Source organism: Microtus oregoni, unplaced genomic scaffold (genome assembly GCF_018167655.1).
Source record: "Microtus oregoni isolate MIOR12 unplaced genomic scaffold, Mior012 000007F_ref0000211, whole genome shotgun sequence".
In the NCBI taxonomy this organism is placed as follows: Eukaryota; Metazoa; Chordata; class Mammalia; order Rodentia; family Cricetidae; genus Microtus; species Microtus oregoni.
The window spans coordinates 53788620-53813222 of NW_024543066.1; the positions used below are offsets into that span (position 1 = coordinate 53788620).

At 48.4% G+C, this 24603-nt stretch overlaps 3 protein-coding genes across 5 annotated transcripts; all 3 read right to left on the reverse strand.

Annotated features, from left to right (window-relative positions):
• Window positions 1-5124: 5124 nt before the first annotated feature.
• LOC121451014 (lens epithelial protein) lies at window positions 5125-6970 on the reverse strand. Of its 2 annotated transcripts, XM_041656465.1 has the most exons (3): window positions 6381-6970; window positions 5887-6295; window positions 5125-5229 (listed from the first exon to the last, which is right to left on the reverse strand). In XM_041656465.1, exon 1 carries the CDS (start codon window positions 6619-6621, stop codon window positions 6436-6438), a length of 186 nt encoding a protein of 61 aa, XP_041512399.1. In that variant the 5' UTR covers window positions 6622-6970; the 3' UTR covers window positions 5125-5229; window positions 5887-6295; window positions 6381-6435. The 2 variants fall into 2 exon arrangements, with proteins under 2 accessions (XP_041512399.1, XP_041512398.1); XM_041656464.1 differs by having other exon boundaries at window positions 5160-6295.
• Window positions 6971-7106: 136 nt separating this feature from the next.
• On the reverse strand, window positions 7107-15184 carry Flad1 (flavin adenine dinucleotide synthetase 1). Of its 2 annotated transcripts, none has more exons than XM_041656462.1 (8): window positions 15127-15184; window positions 14464-14686; window positions 11756-12500; window positions 11071-11218; window positions 9731-9829; window positions 9457-9646; window positions 7413-7486; window positions 7107-7325 (listed from the first exon to the last, which is right to left on the reverse strand). In XM_041656462.1, the coding sequence occupies exons 2-8, from the start codon at window positions 14542-14544 to the stop codon at window positions 7190-7192; spliced, it is 1473 nt and encodes a 490-aa protein (XP_041512396.1). In that variant the 5' UTR covers window positions 14545-14686; window positions 15127-15184; the 3' UTR covers window positions 7107-7189. The 2 variants fall into 2 exon arrangements, with proteins under 2 accessions (XP_041512396.1, XP_041512397.1); XM_041656463.1 differs by lacking the exon at window positions 15127-15184 and adding an exon at window positions 14882-15113.
• A 4811-nt stretch (window positions 15185-19995) lies between these two features.
• On the reverse strand, window positions 19996-24484 carry Cks1b (CDC28 protein kinase regulatory subunit 1B). Its single transcript, XM_041656229.1, has 3 exons — window positions 24347-24484; window positions 21017-21144; window positions 19996-20481 (listed from the first exon to the last, which is right to left on the reverse strand). The coding sequence occupies exons 1-3, from the start codon at window positions 24403-24405 to the stop codon at window positions 20429-20431; spliced, it is 240 nt and encodes a 79-aa protein (XP_041512163.1). The 5' UTR covers window positions 24406-24484; the 3' UTR covers window positions 19996-20428.
• Window positions 24485-24603: the final 119 nt, after the last annotated feature.

Sequence of the window (24603 nt, forward strand, 5' to 3'; positions counted from 1 at the left end):
CCTGCACCAGGCGCCCACCTATGCTCTGCTCCCCCGCCCCTTTCCCGCGGCTGCCTCCGCTTCCCTCGAAAAACCCGCCGCCCAGGAAACCGCTGGGGGCGCTCAGACCGCAGCCCCCTCCCTGCCGCCGCCCCCCAGAACCCCTACCGCGACCGCCCAACCCACCTAAAGGGGCGGTGGCTGCCAGGGGTACTCCCTCCCGCCGACTCCCCCCCACACCTGCGGGTAGCACTATTTATAACTGCGTGCCTATTCTGGGCCTCTCGGCTGGAGCCCGCTGCAGCGCTGTGCTAATCGCCGTTGGGATCTCTGTGCCCCCCAGGGCTGGGGGTGGTAAATATAGCTTCAGGAAGCTCCGGGGAACGTTTTCCAAAACTCTTGCGTCCCAGAGCAGGCAAAACAGAACCCCTCTGCGCGCAGCCTGCTTCCTACTCGCCACCAGGTGGCGCAAAGCTCCTAAATCCCAGCCAGCTAGGGGTGTAGGGTAGCGGTCCCGAAGCCCGGGCCCTGTGGCTAAAGGGTTGTGGATGGTTCCAGATTTGAAACTTCAGGAGGATGGAAGACTCTGGAGTCCGAGAGCCACCTAGAAACGGGGTGGGGGTGGGGGCTTCTGCATATGGAAGGAGAAATTCATATGTAAACGAAATACAAAGTCATTCCTTGGGAGGGTGTTAGTGCCGTGGTGCCTCCATGATTGCCAGCCTCTCCCTGCCAGTGTCTCTGTCTGCTGTGAAAATGTGGGACTGTGGCTCCATCAGCCCTCAAACTCACTTATTGTGATCCCTTTCTTACTTCTGTGTGTCCCGTCCCCACCTCTGTCTCCATTCCAGCCAGGGATCCAAATGTGATGTAATTTACAGAAAAAATTTTCTCTTGCTGGGATACTTGAAGGTCATTTTTAACTTGTTGGTCTGGTCTGTTCCATTTCAACCCCAACTATTCCCCTAACCCTTGGGGCTGCTAGGGGCCACAAGGAGCCCAGGGGTAAGCTGCAACTCCCCTTTCTATTCCTGGCATGAGCTCCTGAAGCAATAGCTTGAGTGTTAAAGACCCAAGCTGCTCTTTTTAGGAGAGAGCACTGGGAGAAGTTGCCATATTTCCTTTTCCTTTCTAGAAGAATGGGGATGTTGTTGATCAGGAAAACTAGTCTGGATGGTTAAACAAAAGGTATTTAGCGCTGGGCAGTGGTGGTGCAACCTTTAGTCCCAGCACTCAGGGGAGTTCGAGGCCAGCCTGGTTTACAGAGAGAGTTCCACGACAGGCTCTAAACAGAAACCCTGTCTTGAAAAACAAAAAACAAACAAACAAAAAGTTGATCCAAGGAGCCAAGGACACAGTGAGCTTCGACGGAAACAGGTTCAGTTTAGGAGGGTCGCCTCCACACTTGCAGGGTTCTGCCAAGGCAATTAAACCATTTCTACCAGAAGAGAAGACAGATTAATGAGGAACCCTCGTTTTGGTTCTGTTTTCTTTTTATTTAGACAGGAGTCTTACTATATTGCCCATGTTGTTCTCTAACTCCAGAGTCAGCCTCCAGAACAGGTGGGGGAAACAGATGTGTGCCAGCCTGGCAAGCCATAAAGCTGAGATCTCAAAGTGTGGGTTCACTGAGTTCTATAAAGAGCCTTGTCCTCTGACCTTAGGATAAATCACTTCACTTCTTTGGGCCTGCTTCTTCAAATTAATGTGGTATAATTACCTTTGTTATCTTGCCTACTTTCGCTGTGTACTTAAGTGTGCACGTTTTGTCGTTGCTTGGTTCTGAGATAGGGTTTCACCAGCACACTCGAGCCTGCCTGTTGTTTTGGTGTACTTTTGCTCCTGAACACACACACACACACACACACACACACACAAGTCTGGAGGTCAGAGGACAGCTCTCAGGAGTTGGCTCTGTCCTTTCATCATGTGGGCCCAGGGGACTGAGCTGACCAGGCTTGACAGCAAGTACCCTTATTCCCTGAGCCATCTTGCCAGCCCCAAAGTATACTTTAAAAAAAAAAAAAAATACTGGAGCCAGGCACTTGGGAAAGACAGGCAGATTTATATGACTTTGAGACCAATCTCATCTTCCAGGTTGGAAAAGCTACACATTGAGGTTTTTATTTTTTGTCATGTGGACAGTGGTGGCACACACCTTCAATTCCAGCACTCAGGAGACACACAGGTGGCTCTCTGTGTGTTGAAGGCCAGCCTGGTCTACAGAGTAAGTCCAGGACAGCTGGGGCTATCCAGAGAAACACTGTCTTGAAACAAAAACCAATCATTTTGGTCTTGTTTGAGACAGGGTGGGTCACTCTTTAGGCCAGGCTGGTTTTGAACTTACTGCGTAGCCCATGCTAGCCCCAAAATGGAGTAATCCTCTCGTTTTCACCCCCAGGCACTGGATTATAAACCTGAGCCACCACACCCAGCTTAAAGGAGACGTCTTTGAGAGTCTAGAAGGGGTTTCCAGACCGGGTGACATGTCTTTCCACTGTAAGCTTCTCCAGCTGCTGCTCTCCTTGGGCCTCGGTCACTCTTCATTCTTTTCCTTCCACCAGCTCCCCACTACCTATCCCGCCACCACGCACAGCCCTGGCCTCTGCTCTCTATCCACCACGTTCCTAGCCGTCATCCTCTCCTCTGGCAAAAGCCTTTGTGCTCAGACCTCAGACTCTGGGGTCCACTTCCAGGCACTGTCCCACTTAATTCAAGGACGATTTAGAGGGAAAAAAGGCAGTGGGCCAGAGCTGAATTAGGGAAAAGAGGAGCTGGCCAGGCAGAATGCAGACTCTAGAGGAAGGAGAGGCACTGGTGCGGCCCTCTCCCCCTCCTTTCTACCAGCAGCTTCAGACCTCTCTATTCCTTCTGCAGTGCTGGGTGGGGTGGGGGATGGGCGAGAGGGAGGGTTCAGAAGGAGCCAGGTGGCAGTTCTGTCCTGCAGTTTTGGTTATTTGGAAGGGTACTGAGCAGATATCGTGGTTTATCCTTCTAATCCCAGGACTGGGGAGGCTGAGACAGGAGGATTGCTACAAATTTGAAGGCAGCTAGGACTCAAAAAATCAAAGAAAGAAAGAAAAGGGCACTGATCAGCAAGGCTGGAACGATCATGACTTGTGGTAGGAGCTCTAGGACCACCAGCCGAGGTAACACACGCCTTTGATCTCAGGACTTGGGGGAGGGGAGAGACAGGCAGATCTCGCGAGGTCTAGGCCTCTGGAGGCAGATGGACAACACTTCTCCTACTGCTGCGCTCGCTCTGGCCCCACAGCGGACTAGTGAATGATCCTGTTTTCCTCTTGAAAAAGAAAAAGAGGGAAAAGCATGCACCTGTAATCCCAGCCTTGTGGAAGTTTTAAGAAAAAGGAAGCGCTAAATGTACTGTTAAGATGTTACACAGCTCACACAGGAAAGGTAAGGTCCAGGACTAGAGAGATGGCTCGGCAGTTAAGAGGACCTGGGTTCAATTTCAGCAACCATATGGCAGCTCACAACTGTAACTACAGTTCCAGGGGATCTGACACCCTCACACAGACATGCATGTGAACAAAACAGCAACACACATAAAATAAAATTCAACAAATACAGTTTTAAAAAGGTAAGGTGCAGGGCTGGAGAGATGGCTCAGTGGTTAAGAGCCCCGCCTGCTCGTCTAGAGGTCCTAAATTCAATTCCCAGCAACCACATGGTGGCTCACAACCATCTGTAATGAGATCTGGCGCCCTCTTCTGGCCCGCAAGCATGAATGCAGGCAGAATACTGTATACACAATAAATAAATAAATCTTTTTTTTTAATTTATTTATTTGTTTATTATGTGTACAACATTCTGCTTCCCACACACCAGAAGAGGGTGCCAGATCTCATAGATGGTTGTGAGCCATCATGTGGTTGCTGGGAATTGAACTCAGGACCTCTGGAAGAGCAGTCAGTGCTCTTAACCTCTGAGCCATCTCTCCAGCCTCCAATAAATAAATATTTTAAGAAACAAAAGTAAGGTGCAGAGCACTGTGCATAGTATGTCAACCAACTGTGAGTAAACACGTCAGATCAAAAGCCAGTCATGGTGGATGATACTTGTAATTACAGCACTCAGGAGGCTGAGGCAGGGGATGGTGGTGGTGGGATTTTTTTACTCTTTTGGTGGGCCCGCCACCCACCTCCCAAATAAATCACACACACGGAGTCTTATTATTACTTAGAAATGCCTGACCTTAGCTTGGCTTGTTTCTTGACAGCTTTTCTTAAATTAACCTTCTACCTTTGCCTCTGGGCTTTCTCCTTTTCTTACTTTTTTTTTTTAAAATATTTATTTATTTATTTATTATGTATACAGTATTCTGTGTGTATGCCTGCAAGCCAGAAGAGGGCACCAGACCCCATTACAGATGGTTGTGAGCCACCATGTGGTTGCTGGGAATTGAACTCAGGACCTTTGAAAGAGCAGGCAATGCTCTTAACCTCTGAGCCATCTCTCCAGCCCCCTCCTTTTCTTACTTTCACTCTTATTCCTTGACACACATTCACTTACACACACATACCTTGCTGGGGATTACAGAGCCTAGACAAGTTAGGTAAGCAGCACTCCAGTGCTAACTATATATTAAATTCTTTTTTTTTTTTTTTGAGATAGATTTCCTATGTAGCCATGGGTAACTTGGAAGTATACAGCCAGGATGGTGATGTACTGGAGATACTTATGTCTCAGCTTCCTGAGCACCCAACCATATAGTCTGTCTGTCTGTCTTTCTTCTTTTGTTCTCTTTTGGGGGGTGGTTTCAAGATAGGGTTTCTTTCTATAACAGTCCTGGCTGTCCTGGAACTCACTTTGTAGACCAGGCTAGCCTGGAACTCAGAGAAATCCACCTGCCTCTGCCTCCCAAGTTCTGGAATTAAAGGCGAGCACCTCCATGGCCCGATGAGTATTTCTTTACAAAGTATTTATTTATGCTGGGCGTGGTGGATCATGCCATTAATCCTAGTACTTGGAAGGCAGAGGCAAGTGGATCTCTGTAAATTCCAAGCCAGCCTGGTTTACAGAGTGAGTTCCAGGACAGCCAGGACTGTTACACAGAGAAACCTATTTCAAAAACCAAACAAACAAAAGTGTTTATTTATGTATTTACTTGTAGCCCTGGCTGGCCTAGAACTTGCTGTGTAGATCAGGTTGGTCTCAAAATCTGCCTGCCGCTGCCTCCCAAGTGCTGGAATTAAAGGGATGCGCCACCACAACTAGTTCACATAGTATCTGTATGACAACAAAAATCAGGGTTTGGGATAGCATAAGTGCAAAGCCCTGGGTTCAGTCCATAACCCCCAAACTCAAACAACCAACCAGACAACCAACAATAAACAAACCCCAAAAGGCCCAGAGAAAAAGGAGTTGACTAAGAAAAAGACTAAAGAAGAGCTGGCCCCAGGGAGGGAGACAGGAACTAAATACTACCTCCACTACCAGGTGGGTGTTGCAGTTAAGAGGTGGGCAGTGACAGGCCAGGGTGCTCAGAGAGAAAGGGGGCTTAGGTGAGGCGGTGATCCGTGTGAACAAATTAATAAACACGCACACGAACTGTTGATGTTGCTAAGAGAGGGTTGGTATACTCACTCAGACTCCTGAGAGAGGTGTGCTGTGATAGGCCTGAGGGACTGGTGTGAATACACAGATGTTTTTTCTCATAGCTGTGTGAACGGGGACACCTTCCACAAGCTGGGTCCCATGTTCCTTAGAGACAGGGAACTTCCTAGGGTACATCTCCTATTTGGAAAAAGGCTGAGTCTCTTGGATCCCCATCCTAGTACCCTGGGACTCACAGAATAAGGCTCATTCTTTTCTGCTATCACAGAGGCCGGGAGGAACCTGGTGTTTCTGTCCCGCTCTTCTATCCTGGCACCAGAGTCAGCAAACCTGTTTTGTTTTGTCCCAATTCTCCAGAGATCCATCCTTCTTCCTTGGTCCGCACTCCGGCTCTAAAGCTCTTTGCGGGCACACATGTCCTCATTCCCCTTTAGACATTTAGGATTTTTGGCCTCAAGGGCCCATTTATTTTACGTGTAGTTCAGGATTCCCAGAGATCTTAGGGGCAGTTTCTGGTTCTTCAAGTACATCTGAGTTCGTGGGCTCATTATACCCTGCAGTCTCATTGGCGTCTTAGCCAGCAAGCCAAGCTCATGCCCACCAGACATACAGCAGAGATGGAGCTGAGAATGGGTGCCCCAGGCAGGTCAGACAGATGGACAACTCAAAGCAGGGTCCGTATTTCACTCTTCCTGTGTTGGTGGCCCATCCTTGGTGAGGCCAGCTGGCTCCAGGAGTCCTAAAGAAAATATGGGACAGCTGGGCTGCAGGTTCCACCACTGAAGCTGCAGCCACACCCCCTGACGTCTGCCCTCCTCACCCACCTGAGTGATGCAGGTGTTGGTGTCAGGGGTGACAGGAGGTGCTCCCCCGCCACCGCTAATCCAGTAATTCCTTGACACACCAGCAACATAGGAGGATGTAGGCTATTTCCTTCAGAGTTCGCTGTAAACCCTCCCACCCTGTGCCCACCTTAATGACAGGCACCTGGAGACCGGTGCCTCGAAGGACATTTCCCAGGGAGGAGGGCAGGGCCTGGGTTAGGGGTTGCATTGGCGGCTTCATGTGAACAGCAGCCCAGTGGAAGGGTGTGGTGCTGCCTTTGGGGCCTTTTATCCACTGTCCCCACCCCCTCAGGCCTCATGACTAAGGACAAAGGCTCTGGGGTCTAGCAAAAGATGGTTCTGGGCCTTGGAACAGGCTGAGTCAGCCCTACAGACAGGGGTGGTGGCTGTTAGAAGGGAGGGCTTGGCTATTCCATCTCCCATCCTCCACAGCCAGGAGAGCTTAATTCCCTTCTGCGCAGGCAGTCCCCTGCCTGGTTTCCTACTCCCAATGGTTGGTATCCTCGGTCTGGCTGCCGGTTCCCACTTGGTGGCTCTGGCTAAGGCTGGCACTAAGAATCATCCCTATTAGCTCCTTTCTGGTATGTTCTAGCTCACTCTGGGCCCGAGTGAGCACTGCCAGTTCAGAGCTGGCAACCTTGGTTCACTTATGCTTCCCTTGACCTTGAAGCAGGAAGGGCGGCAGAGCAACAGGCACCAACAATGGTCAGGGAGGTATGATTTACTGCCATGACAGGTTATACCCCGGGCCAGCCCCTTCCCTGCGTCTTGTCCCAGTTTGTGTAAGATCACATGCGGGAATTCCTTTCCTCATCTTCGTTCTCTAGTAGGTACGCTGGGCGGTAGATGGGGTGCCCTCCTGGGCTCAGGCACTTCAGGGCTGGGTTCTGCACTGTGTTCTCCCGACTCCCCAGTGATGTGTACCTGGAGTGTTGAAACAGGAGCATGTGGATGACAAGGTGGGTTCTCCTTATCCCAGCATCCTCCCCACACCCCACCCAACAACCTTACCCTTGGTCATACAGGACACAGTATGGGACAAACAGCTGGCGCAGAAAATCCCAGATGTCTCTGTAGGTCCAATCCTATAAATGACAGACAGTAGAGAGATGGAGAAAGTCCTTACTCCTGCCAGTTTCCACTCCCCATTCATTTTGTCCCTGTAGTGGAAGCTTCAGGAGATGGGGAAGGACTGTGTGTTTAAGCCTGGAGCTTTCTGCCATGGTGGAAGTGTCTAGTCCTATTGTGGGCATCTGAAATGTGGCTCGTGTGACTTAAGAAGTGAGCTTTTGGGCTGGAGAGATGGCTCAGGAGTTAAGAGCACTGACTGTTCTTCCAGAGGACCCAGGGTCAATTCCCAGCACCCACAATTTGGCTCACAACTGTCTGTGGCTCTAGCTCCAGGGACTGACATCCTCTTTTAGACTCCAGCACCTGGAGTGCACACAGCACTCAGACATTCATGCAGGCAAAGCACCATACACAGAAAATATTTGTAAGTGGGTTTTCTCTCCTCTGGTAGGGTCTGACTATGTAGCTCATGCAGTTCCCAAGACGGCATCCTCCTGCCGTATCTTCCCACGTGCTGGGAGCTAAGGTGTGCACCACTAGGCACGTCTTACAGATTTCGTGCTGGCCTTGCTCTCAATATACTGCCGGGAATGCCCTTGGACTTCCGTTCCTCTCCCACTCCCAATTCCCCAGTGACCTAACCTAGAGGGTAAGATAGAAGGCAAGTGGGTGATGGGCAGGCTTGGGCAGGTGTGTGCACCCCAGAGTACACTCCACCTAGTGTGCTCCAGCCTGGTTCATGTGGTCTGGTGACTGAATGCAGAGCTCTGTACAAACTAGGCAGGAGCTCTACCAAATGAGCCCACCCAGCCCTAAGAACTTTTTTTTTTTTTTTTTTGGTTTTTCTAGACAGGGTTTCTCTGTAGGTTTGGAGCCTGTCCTGGAACTAGCTCTTGTAGACCAGGCTGGTCTCAAACTCCCAGAGATCCGCCTGCCTCTGCCTCCCGAGTGCTGGGATTAAAGGCGTGCGCCACCACCGCCCGGCCCTAAGAACTTTTTAAATTTTATCTAAGTTAAAAAAAAATGACATTACGAATCACATGCCATAAATTTCACCTTTTGAAAATAAATAGCCCAAGGCTTTTGTTTGCTTTTCTTTTCTTTTTTCTTTCTTTTTTTCCAGGTTTTTCGAGACAGGGTTTTTCTCTCTGTAGCTTTGGAGCCTGTCCTGGCACTAGCTCTGTAGACCAGGCTGGACTTAAACTCACAGAGATCTGCCTGCCTCTGCCTCCTGAGTGCTGGGATTAAAGGCGTGCACCACCACCACATAGCTGGCTTTTGTTTTCTTTAGACAGGGTTTTACCCAGGCTGGCCTAACATAGTCACATAACCCTCTTCCTCACCCTCTTAGTGGTCTCAATCATCCCTATTGTTTAGCTTTCTGTGTTTGAAATAGGGTCTCATATGTTCTCAAAAATCACAATGTAGCTAAGACTTACCTTGAACCTTAAAAAATTGTATTATGTGTGGTGTGTGCACACATGTGCAGGGAATGTATGAGGTCAAAGGTCAAACTATGGGAGCCAGTGTTCTCTTCTACCACCTGGGTCCTGGAGATCAATGAGGTCATCACATTTGGCAGCCAGTATTGGCTGAGTCATCTTGCCAACTCCGGCCCTGAACTTCTAATTCTCCTGAAGGCTGGAATCATAAGCATGAACCACCATACAGGATTTTCAGGTGTGTTGGGCAAGCACTATAACAAACGATCCATATCCTCTGCCCCATAATCTATATTTCATTTCAATTCCACTTCAAGTATGAGCACATGACTATCATATTGGCTAGCACAGGCCCAGGGCACTGCTTTGACCACAGTGAAAAGCACAATGCAAGTTACTGAATTAATGCTCAATATTGGTCAAAAGGATGAATGAACAAATAGCACGACCTCCCTTGGGAGATAGAGCCCTGGTCTCTAGCCTCTTCCCAGCGGGCAAGGGAAAGGTACAGGACCCCAAGGCAGAAAATCCCGACGCATTACCAGCAGTGGGTTGATGCGCATGAATGAAGGCCAGCCAGGGTCGGTGGGACTGAAATGGCTGAGGCTACAGGAGTAGGGGTCAGTCCGTCGGGTTCCCATGAGGACAGCCTCCAGCTGGGGGTGTTTTTCCTGAAGCTCAGCCAGGGCTTGCTTCATGTTACCCTCAGCTTCGAACACCTGAAGGTTATACCTTAAGGAGGAAGAGAACAGAGATGAGGATCAGGGTAGGTTCTGCTAAGGACCCCATGGAGTCCAAAATTTCAAGTTCCAATACCTCTTGATGGTGTCTTGTAGAAACTGTTCCAATTCAGGGAAAGTCGAGATGCTACGGATGTACAGGATCTGGAGAGGCTTTGGAACATCAGGAAATCTCCTGGGGAGAGTAAGGATCCACAGAGTTGCTAGGGAGGGCGGAAAAGCTGCTCTCCAAAGAGCTCTCAGGATTCTCTTTGGCTCCTAGGATCATGAACAGCCATGCTCCCCACCCCCCTTTAAGTTTTTTTTGAGACAGGATTTCTCTGTGTAGCCCTGGCTGTCCCGGAACTTACTCCGTAGACCAGGCTGGCCTTGAACTCAGAGAGATCTGCCCGCCTCTCCGGAGCACTGGCGTTAAAGACCCACTTCCTCCAGTAGCCCACTCTGCTCTCTCATCCTTCCGTTTTGAGAAAGGTCTTGCTGTGTAGCCCAGGCTATGCTGTAATTCGTTCTGTAGCAGCTGGCCTTACACTGGCACCCCTGGTTTAGCACCCTGAGGAGGGTTATAGGAATGTGCCACGGTGCCTGTCTCGTTCTGCGCTCAAACTAAGCATCATTTCTGTTATTCTACGATAAAGACAACAATAAAAAACATCTGGGTCTTACTGATTGGCCGGGAACTCACTATAGACCAGGTCAGCCTCAAATCATAGCAATGCATCTCCACTGCCTCTGTTGAGATTAAACCACACCCAGCTGATTTTTTTTTTTTTAAATAGGACTTTAAACAACTCAGGGTTAAGCCCAGAGAATCTAGATAACAAACAGGACCTTAAGAGAGACATACATGGATCTACATAGGAAGGAGAAAAAGACAAGATCTCCTGGGTAAATTGGGAGTGTGGGGGTCATGGGAGAAAGTAGAAGGAGGGAGGAGAGGGGAGTAAAATGTACAGCCCAATAAAACAAAAAGAAAAAACTTGTGGGCTTAAGGGTTAGTCCAGCAATTAAAAGCACTTGTTGCTCTTGTGAAGGACCCAAGTTCCATTCCCAGAACCCATACAGTGACCCACAACCCCTCTGTAACTCCATGCCCTGATGAGCCAATGCTCTTGTGAGCAAGGCTTGTATGAAGTGCATACACAACACTCCCTAGGCTAGCCCCCCGTTCCTGAGCTCCGATGAGACATCATGACATCCCCTCCCCTGCCTGCTAGGACTGCTACTTTGCTAGGCCATGATTTCTGGTAAATCTCACCTACACTGTGACTTCCTTGTGGTAGGGGATGGGCACTGCTCGACCACTCAGCTGCCTTTCCTAGCAAGCCCCACCTCTACACCCTTTCTCCCTTCCCAAGGGAGAGCTGCAGAGGTTTTGTGTAGGCATTTCTGGGGCTCTGGCCCCTGAGGCGGGCTTACTTTTGCACAGCTGCATGGAAGAGGTGGAGGAGGGCGGTGCAGTCCTTGCCTCCGTTGAAGCCCACACAGAGCTTGGAGAGGTCGTACTGATCGAGGGCAGTCTCAATGGTCTGTAGGGCGCTAGCTACCTTTCTCCCCAGACATGATCCTGCCATGGAGACAGGGAAGAGAACGTCAACTAGGCGAACATGGCTGTCAAAGAAGTCATGTTACCCTTGTTAGAAAGTTGTACTATTTTTCTGGTGCCTGGGATCAAAGCCAAACTCTTCACGCTGTCCTGCACTGTTTGCCTCTCTGCCAGCTGCTCAGCCCCACCTCACACGACCTTGGTTTCAGCATTTCCTCTGGGGCAGACTGAGGGGTGGGAATGTGGGCTGCTCGGGTTTGCTTCCTCCCAATCTCCTTTCACATTGTTCCTGCCCCCTCCAGATCCAACCACACTCTCATCTCTCGGATTTGGTCATGTTTTTCTGACCCCAAATCAAAGCTGCTATCTCTGGGGTGGAATCTGCTTCCGACTCACATCCCATTTTGTTGAACTCCTCAAGGAAGAGCACACCTGTCCTGACACCCAGCACAGTGCTGGGGCAGGGGGCTGGATCTATGGGGAGCCCTCCGAAACATTTCTAGATCTGGAGGAGAACCCAGACTCTGGGCCACGAAGCCTTCCCCAAAGGACTCCTACCTGACTGAGCGAGTTTGTATACGGCCTCGCCAGCCTGCTCAACAGCATTGGGCAGGTAGGGGACCAATGATCCCTGAGGCAGATGTGCAGTGAGATAGGCCAGACATTCCTCCAAGGGTTCTTTCTCTTCGGAGTCTAGAATCAGCTTCACCTGATAGTAGTTGCTGCCCCAATCAGGGTAGGAGCCCAGGCTAAGCTTACGCCCAAAGTGGGCCTGGGCCTCAGTGAGGATGGGGGCGATGGAGCCCTCGGAAGCAGCCACATACAACTCCTTCACATGGAATTGCACAGCTGTGTTTTGGAACAGTCCTTTCAGTCCCTCCAGCACTCGCCGCAGCAGCTCCGGAATTCCTGGGAAGAGGTAGACATTTCGGACAGAGACCAGCGGGAACCTGAAGGGCTGGCCAGTGCGAGGATCTGTGCCGTAATGCAGGCGGGCAGAGGAGGGCACCATCGACAGCTTCTCCCAACCCTCCCCTCCTAGGATTTTGATGGCTGCTTGGAGTTCAGGGTGTGGTCTGAGCTCCTCCCCAAAGGCCTTTGCCACCGCCTCAAATGTTACATCGTCATGAGTGGGGCCGATGCCCCCCGCGGTGAGGACATGAGTGAAGCGGCTGGAGAATGAGGTGACCTCGGCTGCAATGGTGGCTACCTCATCAGGTACAACAGAGACTCGGCAAACCTGGACCCCCAGCGAGCGCAGTGTCCGGCATAGAAAGTAAGTGTTGGTATCTTGAGTGTGTCCCTAGGGATTGGAGGAAGGATAAGACTGTCAGTGCTGGGGGATGAAGGGCAGAGGGGGAGAGAGCTACATCTAACGATGGGGTGCTCTGTTTTGGGGAGGGTACCTACTTAGGCTGTCAAGGAGCTTGGAGTGGGAACAAGAATGAGAAAAATCAGCCGGGCAGTGGTGGCGCACGCCTTTAATCCCAGCACTTGGGAGGCAGAGGCAGGTGGACCTCTGTGAGTTCGAGGCCAGCCTCGTCTACAAGAGTTAATTCCAGGCACCAAAGCTACAGAGAAAGCCTGTCTTGAAAAGGGAGGATTCTCCTTGGGGCTGCTTTGTTATCTATTCATCCTGACCTCACTTGCATTTATAGTGGTTGTCAATTCTGCAGTTTGATCTTGACCTCACCTACAGATTCAGTCACTAATTCTGTGTGGATCTTCCGACTCAGACTGGCCCAACAGTTTCAACTGTGGGAGCTGACTTCCAGTGCCTATGGGACAGCCTCACCATATTTCTGGTGATTGTTATTTGCTCACTGGCGTCCCAGACACTGCCCATGGTCAGTTAGGCCTTTTATTTTGCAACCCCACTTCTGAAAATTCTCACCTTCTTCTCTCTTCACTGTTAGGCTGGGCCTTAGCACCTTTCACCCAGACAATGCCGACAGCCTCCAGCCCCTATGCTCTGCCCTGCCTTCTAAGTAACCTTTCTGCTGTGTCACTGTGTGCTCAAAAGCATGTGTTGTTTCCAACTGCAGACAGAAGAACACTCAAATCTTTTGCAATCATTAAAGGCCTGCTGGCTACGGAGTGCTTCTTCTTTCCTAGCTTTAACTTTTACATCTCTATAGAGGGATGAGTTGTTAAGAGTTTGTGTTGGACCCAATCTCAAAATAAAATAAACAAAAACGTCAGCATTCTGAAGTTGAAGAGATGGCTCAGCTGAGAAGAGTGTGCGCTGCTTTTCCAGAGTTTGGTCCCCAGCACTAACACTGGGCAGGCAGCTCACAGTAGCCTTAAGTCCCACTCCAGGGAATCTTACACCTTCTTCTGGCCTCTGTGGGCATTCCCAGATACATACACAGACACATAAACATAAAATAAAAACCTTTAAGCCAGGTGGCACACCTCTTTCTTTAATTTCAGCACTCTGGAGGTAGAAGCAGGTGGATCTTTTTGAGTTTAAGTCCAGTCTGATCTACGTACTGAGTTCCAGAACAGCCAGGGCTGTCTCAGAAAAAGTTTGTGCTTTGGAGTAGGGAAGAATTGGGCTAGAATTCCATCTCTACCATTTTCTTTCATTTATTTTAAGACAGGGTTTCTCTGTGTAGCCCTGGCTGTCCTTGAACTCACTATGTAGACCAGGCTGGCCTCAAACTCACAGAAGTCTACCTGCTTCTGCCTTCTAAGTGCTGGGACTAAAGGTGTGTGTCAGGTGTGTCGTGTGCTCCCAGCACATTGTAGGCTTGTGAACTTGGGCAAGTTTCCCAGCCTCTTTTAGGCTGTTTCATAATCTATTGAGATTTGTAATAAAAACCCCAACTTTAAGGAATTGTTGCTAATTCCATATGTAATATAAGGCCACATGTAATATAAAAAGGATCAGGACAAAATTACTATGACAAACCTATGCCTGCCATATTCTCTAGTAAAACCCCTGATCACCTCTCTTCTAGTACCTTCCTTCTCGCTCGCCTGTCCAGTCTGCTGAGCTCCTAGAATAACTTCCAAATAGGCTGGATACACATTAATTACACCTGTGCTTTCTCTACTTACTGCTCCTCCCACCACATAGGGAAGTTGCTACCCATCTTTCAACAGAAAAACTCAGTAACAGGAGGGTCACTTTTCCTCCAATATGTTGGGACCCACTACAGGGCAAGCAAGAGGATTCCCATCCCAGTTCATCACCTTTCCCCCGGAAGGAAAGCCCACAGCAAGAGAATATCGTGCCTTCCCCTCTTCAGTTCTAGACACACCTTAAGGATCTCATCTCCAACAATGATGATGCCCGCCGTCACGCTGCGTCCCGGAGGAAGTTCAGAGGCCCTAGACGCCATGGTCTTGCCCTCGCTGCTCTTTTGTAAGGCTCTCCTGTAGCCACTCAGAACCCCAAATAGGGGACGTAAGCACTGAGAGGCCGCCAGGTCTACAGGATACTGGGGGCCATAGCCTGAGAACAGAGTCGGGAGTCAAGGGAACCTGGAAGAGCCAGAAAAGACAATGGAGAGGGCAGGAGTGTACCTTCCTTCTTAGAGGAAGGCTCAGTCTTCTCTAGTCACAACCTTTAGAAACGTTTTCTTTACTCCGGCCTCTTTAACGTATTCTCAAGCCTCAGGATCCTAAAAGCGTCTCGATTCCTGTTCCCTTAAAGTGCCATGTTCTTCCAAAACCTACCACTTTAGATATCGCCGTCTGCCGAGCAGGTCTGGAATTTATCTGGGGTATCTGTACCTTTAAGCGTCTCTTCTCTGGGTCACCTGTCCCTTTAAATGTTTTCCTTATTCTGGGCCTCGGGCCCCTTTAAATGCTTTCTTCTCCTCTCCTCCCTCCCCTCTCCGCCGCTGACTAGAACTCAACCTACTTCTGCACCCTTTCTAGCCCGAAATCTGTTATCGCATCAGGCTTCAGATCACACTGACCTGGTACCATCCTGCCTATTTTGCCCCTTCGCATGGCCCTTCGCTCTTTCCTTTCCGCACGTCCTATGACAGCTTCCTTACTCAAAGTCCCGCCTTACAGCACTTCATGCTGGTTGGTTATTTTGGCTGTCGCTTACAGCTATCAGTGGTCCTATTGGTCTAGCCGGCAGTCGCTTACGCGCTTTATCTAGGCGCTGAAGGAAATGCAAAATTGTTATTGGCAACACCACATGGTCATCACTGCCCGGAAATAAAAATAGGGGTCAAGCCTTTGCCCGTGGAGGGCGGGACTTAGGGTTGGGGACACTACAGGAGCTAGATGGGAGGTCCCTAAGGACTGTCGGGTGCCGCTTCCTAGTACTGGAGGAAAATGAAGGTGTGATTCTGTTTCATTCAAATACTTAGAAAAAACCATTTAGGCACTGTATAGCCCTGGAACTTGTTTATATAGGCCAGCCTGGCTTCGAACTCTGCCTCTTCCTACGGAGTGCTGGGATTCGAAGCGTGCGCTACCAGGCCTTGCTGCATTCTCACCCTTGTGTGCTCATTACTGTTTTCATTACTAAGGCTAATTCTAGGCAGGGGTCAGGGGCTGGTGTTGGCGTCCTGTAACCCTGGCTGTCCTGGATCACACTCGTGCCTGCCTCGGGCTCCCAAATCCTGGGATTATAGGTGTGCGCTACCACCCAGGTTGGCCTCTTAAATGTAAGGTTCAGGGTGAGTTTAAGACACCTTCGGTAATCCCAGCACTCTGGAGGCAGAGGCAGGTGGATCTCTGTGAGTTCAAGGCCAGCCTGGTCTACAAGAGCTAGTTCCAGGACAGGTTCCAAACCTACAGAGAAACCCTGTCTCGAACAAACAAAATAAATAAATAAAATAAAACCCACTTTCTTACCATTAACATCTCCCCCACCCCCCAATCTCTGGGATGGTTGACCCAAGATACTGCGCCAAACTGGGATTTATTTTGCAGCAGAAGGTGAAGACGATGTTTGTCAGTATTTTTTTTTTTTTTTTTTTGGATTTTCGAGACAGGGTTTCTCCGTAGCTTTTTGGTTCCTGTCCTGGAACTAGCTCTTGTAGACCAGGCTGGCCTCGAACTCAGAGATCCGCCTGCCTCTGCCTCCTGAGTGCTGGGATTAAAGGTGTGCGCCACCACCGCCCGGCTTGATGTTTGTCAGTATTAACAATAGCAGGTGCGGAACCTTTGTTTCTAGTATAAAGAGAAAAATTACTTAAGCTTCTTAAAATTAAAAACCCTTTCCTGCTTCACCTCCCTCCAGAAGAACATCACTCCTCAGTGATCGGCCTGGAGGGAGAAGATTAAGTAGGATTACCTTGTACTCACTTTGGGTACTAACAGAATCCTAGCTTCTTCCTATTTCAGTGCCCCTCCAGCCTTTGCGGCGCTGGGGAAAACTGCTTCTAAACTAATCATCTGGGGTCTTTAAAAAGTTTTTACTATTATTGTAGGTGTGGGAGGAAGTCAGTTCTCTTCTTTCATGGGAGTCGGCAACTCGGGTGGCAAAGGCTCACCTTTACCTGTTGAACCGTCTCACTAGCCCTGGGATACTTTAGTGTGTAAATGATGATCCGGCAGCTTTGGATGGGGCCTGGCTTTTCAGCTGTGACTGGAGGCATGCTAAACCACAACTGGCCATATTTTACTCCACAAACTCTTTCCTAATCTCTTAACATGCGGGGAACATGCCCTTAACATGTGGGGAACATGCCTGCAGTATGGCTTAGTGTAGAACACTGGTCTAACATTGAGAATCTTTGTTCATATCCCAGGACGGAAAAAAAAAAACCAAAAACTATTAGTTGGGTACAGTTTCCGAAAGGTGAAGGTGTGTCAAACAACCTTATAACGCTACAGTGAATGTAAGACCAGTCTAAAAACAAGAGAAAAAAGGGATGGGAGAATGGGTGTAACCAGAATGTATTATACACTTTTTAAAAAATTGTTAGGCTGGGGCTGGAGAGATAGCTCAGTAGTTAAGAGCACTGACTGCTCTTCCAGAGGTCCTGAGTTCAATTCCCAGCAACCACATGATGGCTCACAACCACCGGTAATAAGATCTAGTGCCAACTTCTGTCTTCAGGGACACATGCATGCAGACCATTGTATACATAATAAATGAATTAAAAAAAATTGTTAGGGTGAGAGCAGGTGGTGCACACCTTTAATCCCAGCACTCAGGAGGCAGAGGTAGGTGGATCTCTGAGTTTGAGGCCAGCCTGGTCTACACAGGAAGTTCCAGGCCAGCCTGGTCTACAGAGTGAGTTCCAGGCCAGCCTGGTCTACACAGGAAGTTCCAGGCCAGCCTGGTCTATAGAGTGAGTTCCAGGACAGCCAAGGCTACATAATTAAGACCCTGTCCCAAAATGAGCAAATAATTTTTAAAAGAATATATTAATAAAAAGTAAAAAATCCCATCACCTACCTGTATTAGTCAATGTTCTCTAGAGTCACAGAATCTGTGTGTGTGTGTGTGTGTGTGTGTGTGTGTGTACAGGAATTTATTGGAATTCCTCTGCCAAGGTGAGAAAGCAGCAAGGCTGCAGACCAACAAGGCCTAGTTGTGAATGGAATGTCCAAGACTCTAGGAGCTGCTCAGTTCTGTAAGGCTGGGTCTTGGGATCTTGAAGAAGGAATGGATGGGCTGAGGGAGGCAGGGGCATGCAGGCTAAGAACACCCTTCTTCCATTGTCCTTACATAGGTCCAACAGAAGGTGTGCCTACCGTATCTGGATTATAGTTCATTCCAGATATAGTCAAGTTGACAACCAGGAATAGCCATCACACCACCCAGACCAACTGCCTGATATATGGTACTTATTCGTATTGCATTAAAAATGATGTTTGACTTCTTCCTAAACACGTGCACGTTAGAACCATTGATGAACTTGTTAACCTGCTGCTGAGCCCAATTCTCAGGATACCATGGACCAGTGTGCCCAAGAATCTGCACTTTGAACATTTCTAGGCGATGCTGGTATCATTTGGTTTGTGAGTAGAAGGGGCTTGGAGAAATGATTCAGCAGTTAAGAGCACTTATGGCTCTTATAGAGAACCTGGGTTAGGTTCACAGCATCCACATGGTAGCTCACAACTATCTATAACTTCATTTCCAGAGGATCTGCTGTCCAGACACATGATAAACATACGTTATGTGCAGGCAAAATACTCATCCATACAGCACAAATCTGAAGCTGGGCATAGTGGTGAACACCTTTGGTCTCAGAGCTCGCTAGAGAGGAAGAGGCAAGGCCCAGCTTGGTCTACATAGATCCTGTCTCCTGAGCAGCCAGTGCTCTTACTGCCCAGTCATCTCTTCTCTCCAGTGCTCTTACTGCCCAGTCATCCCTTCTCTCCAGTGCTCTTACTGCCCAGTCATCTCTTCTCTCCAGTGCTCTTACTGCCTAGTCATCTCTTCTCTCCAGTGCTCTTACTGCCCAGTCATCCCTTCTCTCCAGTGCTCTTACTGCCCAGTCATCTCTTCTCTCCAGTGCTCTTACTGCCCAGTCATCTCTTCTCTTCAGTGCTCTTACTGCCCAGTCATCTCTTCTCTCCAGTGCTCTTACTGCCCAGTCATCTCTTCTCTCCAGTGCTCTTACTGCCCAGTCATCTCTTCTCTCCAGTGCTCTTACTGCCCAGTCATCTCTTCAGTGCTCTTACTGCCCAGTCATCTCTTCTCTCCAGTGCTCTTACTGCCCAGTCATCTCTTCTCTCCAGTGCTCTTACTGCCCAGTCATCTCTTCTATCCAGTGCTCTTACTGCCCAGTCATCTCTTCTCTCCTGAGCCACCTTTGCATTTTTGTTTTTTGGACAGAGTTTTTTTTGTGTAGCCTTGGCTGTCCTGGAAGTTGCTCTGTAGGGACCAAGCTGGTCTTGGACTCAGAGATCCACCTGCCTCTGCCTCCCAAGTGCTGGGATTAAGGGTAGGTGCCACTGTCCGGCGGCTTCTAGTTTATGGCAGGCATGTTTGGTCTCTGTAGATTGAACAAGGGAGTGTTCAATCTCCTGGAATCGGAGTTACAGGCAGTTGCATGCACCCCAACATGGGTGCTGGGAATTGAATTCAGGTCTTCTGAAAGTGAAGTGGGGCTCTTACCTGCTGAGTCATGTCGTCAGTCACACCAAAGGACTACTCTGTGGGGGATCAGTACTTTCAACTTCCAGATAGTTCTGATACTCAACCCTACTTAAGTCTGCTCCATTAGTCGCTGCTGCAAGTCACAGGCACTGCAGCACAGTGCAGGCACCTACAGCAGTTTTACTACTCCGCCCCTGCCTGTCTTTCCATGCTCTTCAAATGCTGAGAATATGTAAATGGAAACTTTCAACTGTAGGAAAGTTCACCTGCTTGGATGAGACAAAGCTGCCCCAATAAAACCATTATCTTAGGTTAGATATCAGAGTAAAATACATTTCAGCAAAAAAATGTTTTTAAAGATTTATTTATTCAATGTATCTTATGGTTTTGCCAGCATGTATATCTGTATGAGGGTGTCAGATCCCCTGGAACTGGGGTAAAAGACAGTTGTGAGCTGTCATGTGGGTGTTGGGAATTGAACCTGGGTCCTTTGGAAGAGCAACCAGTGCTCTTAACTGCTGAGCCATCTCTCCAGCCCCTCAACAAATGTTTTCACAGTAAGTCCAATTAAAATAGATTACAAATTAGTTATTGCAATATCCATGTAAAGCTGCTATTGCAAAGAGTCATGTTTTCACCACCCACCCAAAAGGCACAGAACCAGAATGATTTCATAGTATCACCTTGGCTGCAGGAGGGCAGATGGCTCAGAGGGAATGGAGGGGGCACACACTGACATGGGGACAGGACAATCTTATAACCACAGCTCTAAATTATAAAAACTTCCTTTAATAGAGGCTTGTAACATGGAAGAGATTTGTCAGATAAAATGTAGAGTTTCCAACACACTGAAATATAAGCTGATAAGTCACCATAAATACAGCACCCAATAATAAAAACCACAACAGCAAATTCACACGGTCCCTGTAACAGCCATGATCTGATTTCACGCGCTTTCAAGAGATGGCAAATATGGCCCGCTGGATAGAGCACTCTAGGGCTTTGAAGTCACTCATCTGACAGGGTTGTGGCATTGGTGGCTCAACTCAAGAAGTAGAGCAGGTTCCAGCACTTCAGTGTATTGAACATCCTTTAAATATCAAAGTGAGAAATAAGAAAACGAGATAATCACGCCATCAGAGAGACGGTAGGAAGCAAGGACAGCTGTGTAAAGCTTGCGGCTGAAAGGTGGCTCGCCAGCTTCATTTCTTTGGCTTCTTGGGTAGTGGTCGCCGGAACAGTAAGATGTGAGGTTCTGAAAGAATCAGCGACACCATTCAAGCACAGTCTACAGTTATCCCACTGTGTCCCCCGCCCCACCACACCCACATCAGCTCCACAACCAAATTGAGACAGAGCAGACAGCCTTAGAAGCAGCCCCTGAAGTCTGACCTTTCTGCCATGTACAGAATTTTTTTCTATTGTTTGCATAGCCCTGGGGTGTCCTGTGTTAGTTTTGCCTGGCAGCTGGGTGTCTGGTGTCTTACCAAGAAACAAAACTGCCTGTGCTTGTTTGGGACACATCCAGTTATTTGCAGAGGCCATAGCCAAGGTGCATGTGGTCTTGAAAAGGGTACCCACCAGCTCGAAAAAAGACTGCAGGGTTTTGTCTTGTTTTTCAGTATGGCTGTCCCTGACCTTCCTAGATGTTCTCATTCTCATTCTGTCACTCTACTTCCTTTGCACAGTGAATGCAGGAAACAATCCTGTAAATGATGCCCTCCTCCCTCTATCGCTTTGGTTTGTAATCTTCCTTCAGCCAGAATGAAGCTTCCTTACGTTGCACTGACCTGGTTCATGGATCATATAATGGACCCATCCCTGACTCTGCTGAACACCAAGATTTCTCCATTCAGATTCAGACATCAAATGGGTTTTAGGGACCAGCTTGGCTATGTCCTTGGGCAACATGACATGTCTGTAAGAGAAACACGGGGATGTGAAGAGTTCGTGGTAGACACTGACCTATATACAAAGACAAGCAGAGGGAGAAGACAGCTCACACTGTAACTCTGACACTCACAGGGATATGGATGGAGCATTATAGGGCTATGAGGACATTCTGGGCTACAGAGAATCTATGAAAACAAACAAGTTGTCAGGCATGGTGTTACACGCCTTTAATCCCAGCACTTGGGAGGCAGAGGCAAGTAGATCTCTGAGTTCCAGTTCAGCTTGAACTACAGGTTCCAGGCTACATAGAGAAACCCTGTCTTAGGAGAAAAGCCAAAAAAGTAAACCAGGAACAACAAAACCAAACGAAACCAAAAAAAAAAAAAAAAAAAAAAAGTAACTAGCTCCTGATATCAGAGTTTTTTTTAATTTTTTTGTTTGTTTGTTTGTTTTTCAAGACTGGATTTCTGTGTAGCTTTGGAGCCTGTCCTGGAACTCTTTCTGTAGACCAGACTAGCCTCAAACTCAGAGATCTGCCTGCCTCTACCTCCTGAGTGCTGGGATTAAAGGTGTGTGCCACTGCCCAGCCGAATTTGTATAAACAATTTTTTTTAAAGATTTATTTATATATTCTGTATACAACATCCCTTCCATGTGTGCTTGCATGCCAGAAGAGAGCAACAGATCTCATTATAGATGGCTGTGAGCCACCATGTGGTTGCTGGGAATTGAACTCAGGACATCTCTGGAAGAGCAGTCAGTGCTCTTAACCTCTGAGCCATCTCTCCAGCCTGTATAAATCTTATTGTGGATATTGTGTAGTAGAGGCAGCTAGAAACACAGGTTTTGTAAATTTTTTTAAATATTTATTTATTTATTATATATACAATATTCTGTCTGTGTGCATGTCTGCAGGCCAGAAGAGGGCACCAGACCTCTTTACAGATGGTTGTGAGCCACCATGTGGTTGCCGGGAATTGAATTCAGGACCTTTGGAAGAGCAGGCAATGCTCTTAACCACTAAGCCATCTCTCCAGCCCCCAGTTTTGTAAATTTTTATAAGAGAATATTAAAAACAAAATGAATGGACAATTTGAATGCATACCTGAATATCAGCCCCTGATGATATTTGTGTTTTCTCTGATTGCCCATCTTACCCACTCTACGACTGGTCAGGAAGAAGCTACACTGTGGAGAGGAACAGTCTACTATGGTGTGGGGTGTAGAGCAGGCATAGAGAAAACATAAAAATGTTCACACTGAATTCCGTTTCCAACCCTTTTCCCCTACTTTTTTAGGACAGGGTTCCCTGTGTAACAGTCCTGGAACTCAATTTGTAGAGGCCAGGCTAGCCTCTCTGACTCAGAGATCCGCCTGCCTCTGGTTCTGGAGTGCGCATGCACCACCACTGCCCAGCTCGTTTTCCAGCTGTGACACTTGGGAAACCGTGTGCTTTCCTAACCAAGGTCAATGGTAAAAACAGTATCTGACTCGACTCAGACTACCTCAGGTAGAGTTTCTCAAGCTTGATGAAAATGTACTAAATGCTACCTTTGTAGTAATAATAAGAGTCCCCACCCCGTAATTCTAGTCCAATGTCAGAGAAGAATTTACACTCTAACAAGTCCTTGGCACAAAACGTGACTTCAATGCACAGGACCCCCCCCCTCCCCCAAAAAAACAAACAAACAGCCCTCTTTTAAGCAAAAACGCGGCTGCTAAGCTAAAAGTGACATCTTCTCGGGGATGAAGCTACTGATTTCTTCCCAACCATGTAAATGTTGTATGATGTTTCATTCACAGGCATGGAAAACAGCTGAGAACAAAAGTTAACTAGCTCCAAGGATGTAGCTGTTTATCCCATCCACGGAACCAGCCAGCCTGACCTGCCTAGCTTCTGAGATCCAGGTGATGTCAGTAAAATGGTGTGGGATTTTTCTTGCCAAAAAAGACTGTTACATATTTGTCAATACACACCAATTTTCCAGGGTGCCCAAAGGCCTGGTACAGGACAGGTGAAGAATGTAGGAAAGCTAGTCAAGGAACTCAGATACATATTAGGAAAAGTGGGGGCTGGAGAGATGGCTCAGAGGTTAAGAGCACAGGCTGCTTTCTAGAGGTCCTGAGTTCAATTCCCAACAAACACATTATGGCACAACCATCTGTAATGAGATCTGGTGCCCTCCATGCCAGAACACTGTATATATAAAAAAAATAAATAAACATTACAAGCGATACAGACCAGTGTAATATCAACCTTGGTAGAATCTCATATTCTCTCAGTCTCAACTTAAATTCACGGACTTGGTACTATCACACCCAAAGTTTGCACATTCAGTGCAAGGATGTCTCACAATCATTGGCAGAGAGCCAGGATCTTAGACTCTGTCTCACCGTTGTTTCTCGTCCCTGTGTTCTCAGGGTCTCCTCTAGCAACGTTTCCTCAACCGTCCCCCTTCATCGCATGCTCTCCTCACACCCGTACTCAGCTGGCCCAGGAGTCAGCTTAGTCCATGGATTTTTAGGTCGGTCACTGACCACTCTGCTGTCTCTAGACAAGGTTCCCATTCTGCAGCCCAAGCTGCCTGGAACTTGTGACAATGTTGCACCTTGACTTCCAGAATGCTGAGAACAAAGGTGTGAGCTATCGTACCGGCTAACCTTGCACCTTAACAGAACACTTGAAACCTGTCTGCACACCATAAATGCTCAAGTAGTTGAGCTACGTCCAGTCTTCATGCCTCTATCTAAAACAAGGCTGACAACCACGCTCCTGCTCTTTTCTCATAAAGTAACAATTAACACTGAAGCTCTCACAGAACTGTCCTTTCATTGACCACAAAACTTCCAGTTCCGCTTTGGATACTTTATCCCAGTAGATTTTGGAAGCGATCACTTCCTATTAGAAAAATTAACCGGAACCAACAAAGTTGTGAGACTGATGTGAAAATTCCAAAGGTGAAACTGATCAGAACTCCAACACGCTTCTATTTAACACCCGGCCAACTCCAGATTCCCTTCCATTGTTTTACGGCCTCCGTCTACCTTTCCGCGCATGCGCTTTGCTACGGCCGCCTCCCCCCCCCCAAAAAAAAAAACCCCTCTTGCGCACGCGCCCGTTCTGCACCGCTCTCCCCCCCCCCCCTCTGCCCTAGGTCACTAACTCCTCGCGTGCACTCTTTCGTCAAAGCGCACAACCTGGCTGTAGTCCCCGCGCCGGCACTAACCGGTACTCGAACTCCTCGTCGTCGTATTTGTCCGAATAGTAAATCTGTTTGTGCGACATGACTGTTCTGCCCGAGGGCGCCCAGCCCCGCGCTGCTGGCCTGCAGACAACTCCCAGCAGCACGCGCTCCCACCCTCTTTGGCCCCGCTTTCAAACACACCGCCTGCACTTGCTATTGGTCTCTTCGGCCAAAGGCGGGACAGCTCCATCCTAAAGTCTCCGATTGGATGGCTTTGGCGTCTCCACGATTCGTAAATG

Coding starts and splice junctions, on each gene's coding strand:
- LOC121451014 (XM_041656465.1), bottom strand. CDS start 6,621: ATGAAGCCGCCAATGCAACCCCTAACCCAGGCCCTGCCCTCCTCCCTG.
- Flad1 (XM_041656462.1), bottom strand. CDS start 14,544: ATGGCGTCTAGGGCCTCTGAACTTCCTCCGGGACGCAGCGTGACGGCG. Junction 12,501..14,463: donor TTGGAGATGAGATCCTTAAG/GTGTGTCTAGAA, acceptor TCCAATCCCTAG/GGACACACTCAAGATACCAA. Junction 7,326..7,412: donor TGTGTCCTGTATGACCAAGG/GTAAGGTTGTTG, acceptor TCAACACTCCAG/GTACACATCACTGGGGAGTC.
- Cks1b (XM_041656229.1), bottom strand. CDS start 24,405: ATGTCGCACAAACAGATTTACTATTCGGACAAATACGACGACGAGGAG. Junction 21,145..24,346: donor GACGAGGAGTTCGAGTACCG/GTTAGTGCCGGC, acceptor TTTCTCTTACAG/ACATGTCATGTTGCCCAAGG. Junction 20,482..21,016: donor TTATATGATCCATGAACCAG/GTCAGTGCAACG, acceptor TGATTCTTTCAG/AACCTCACATCTTACTGTTC.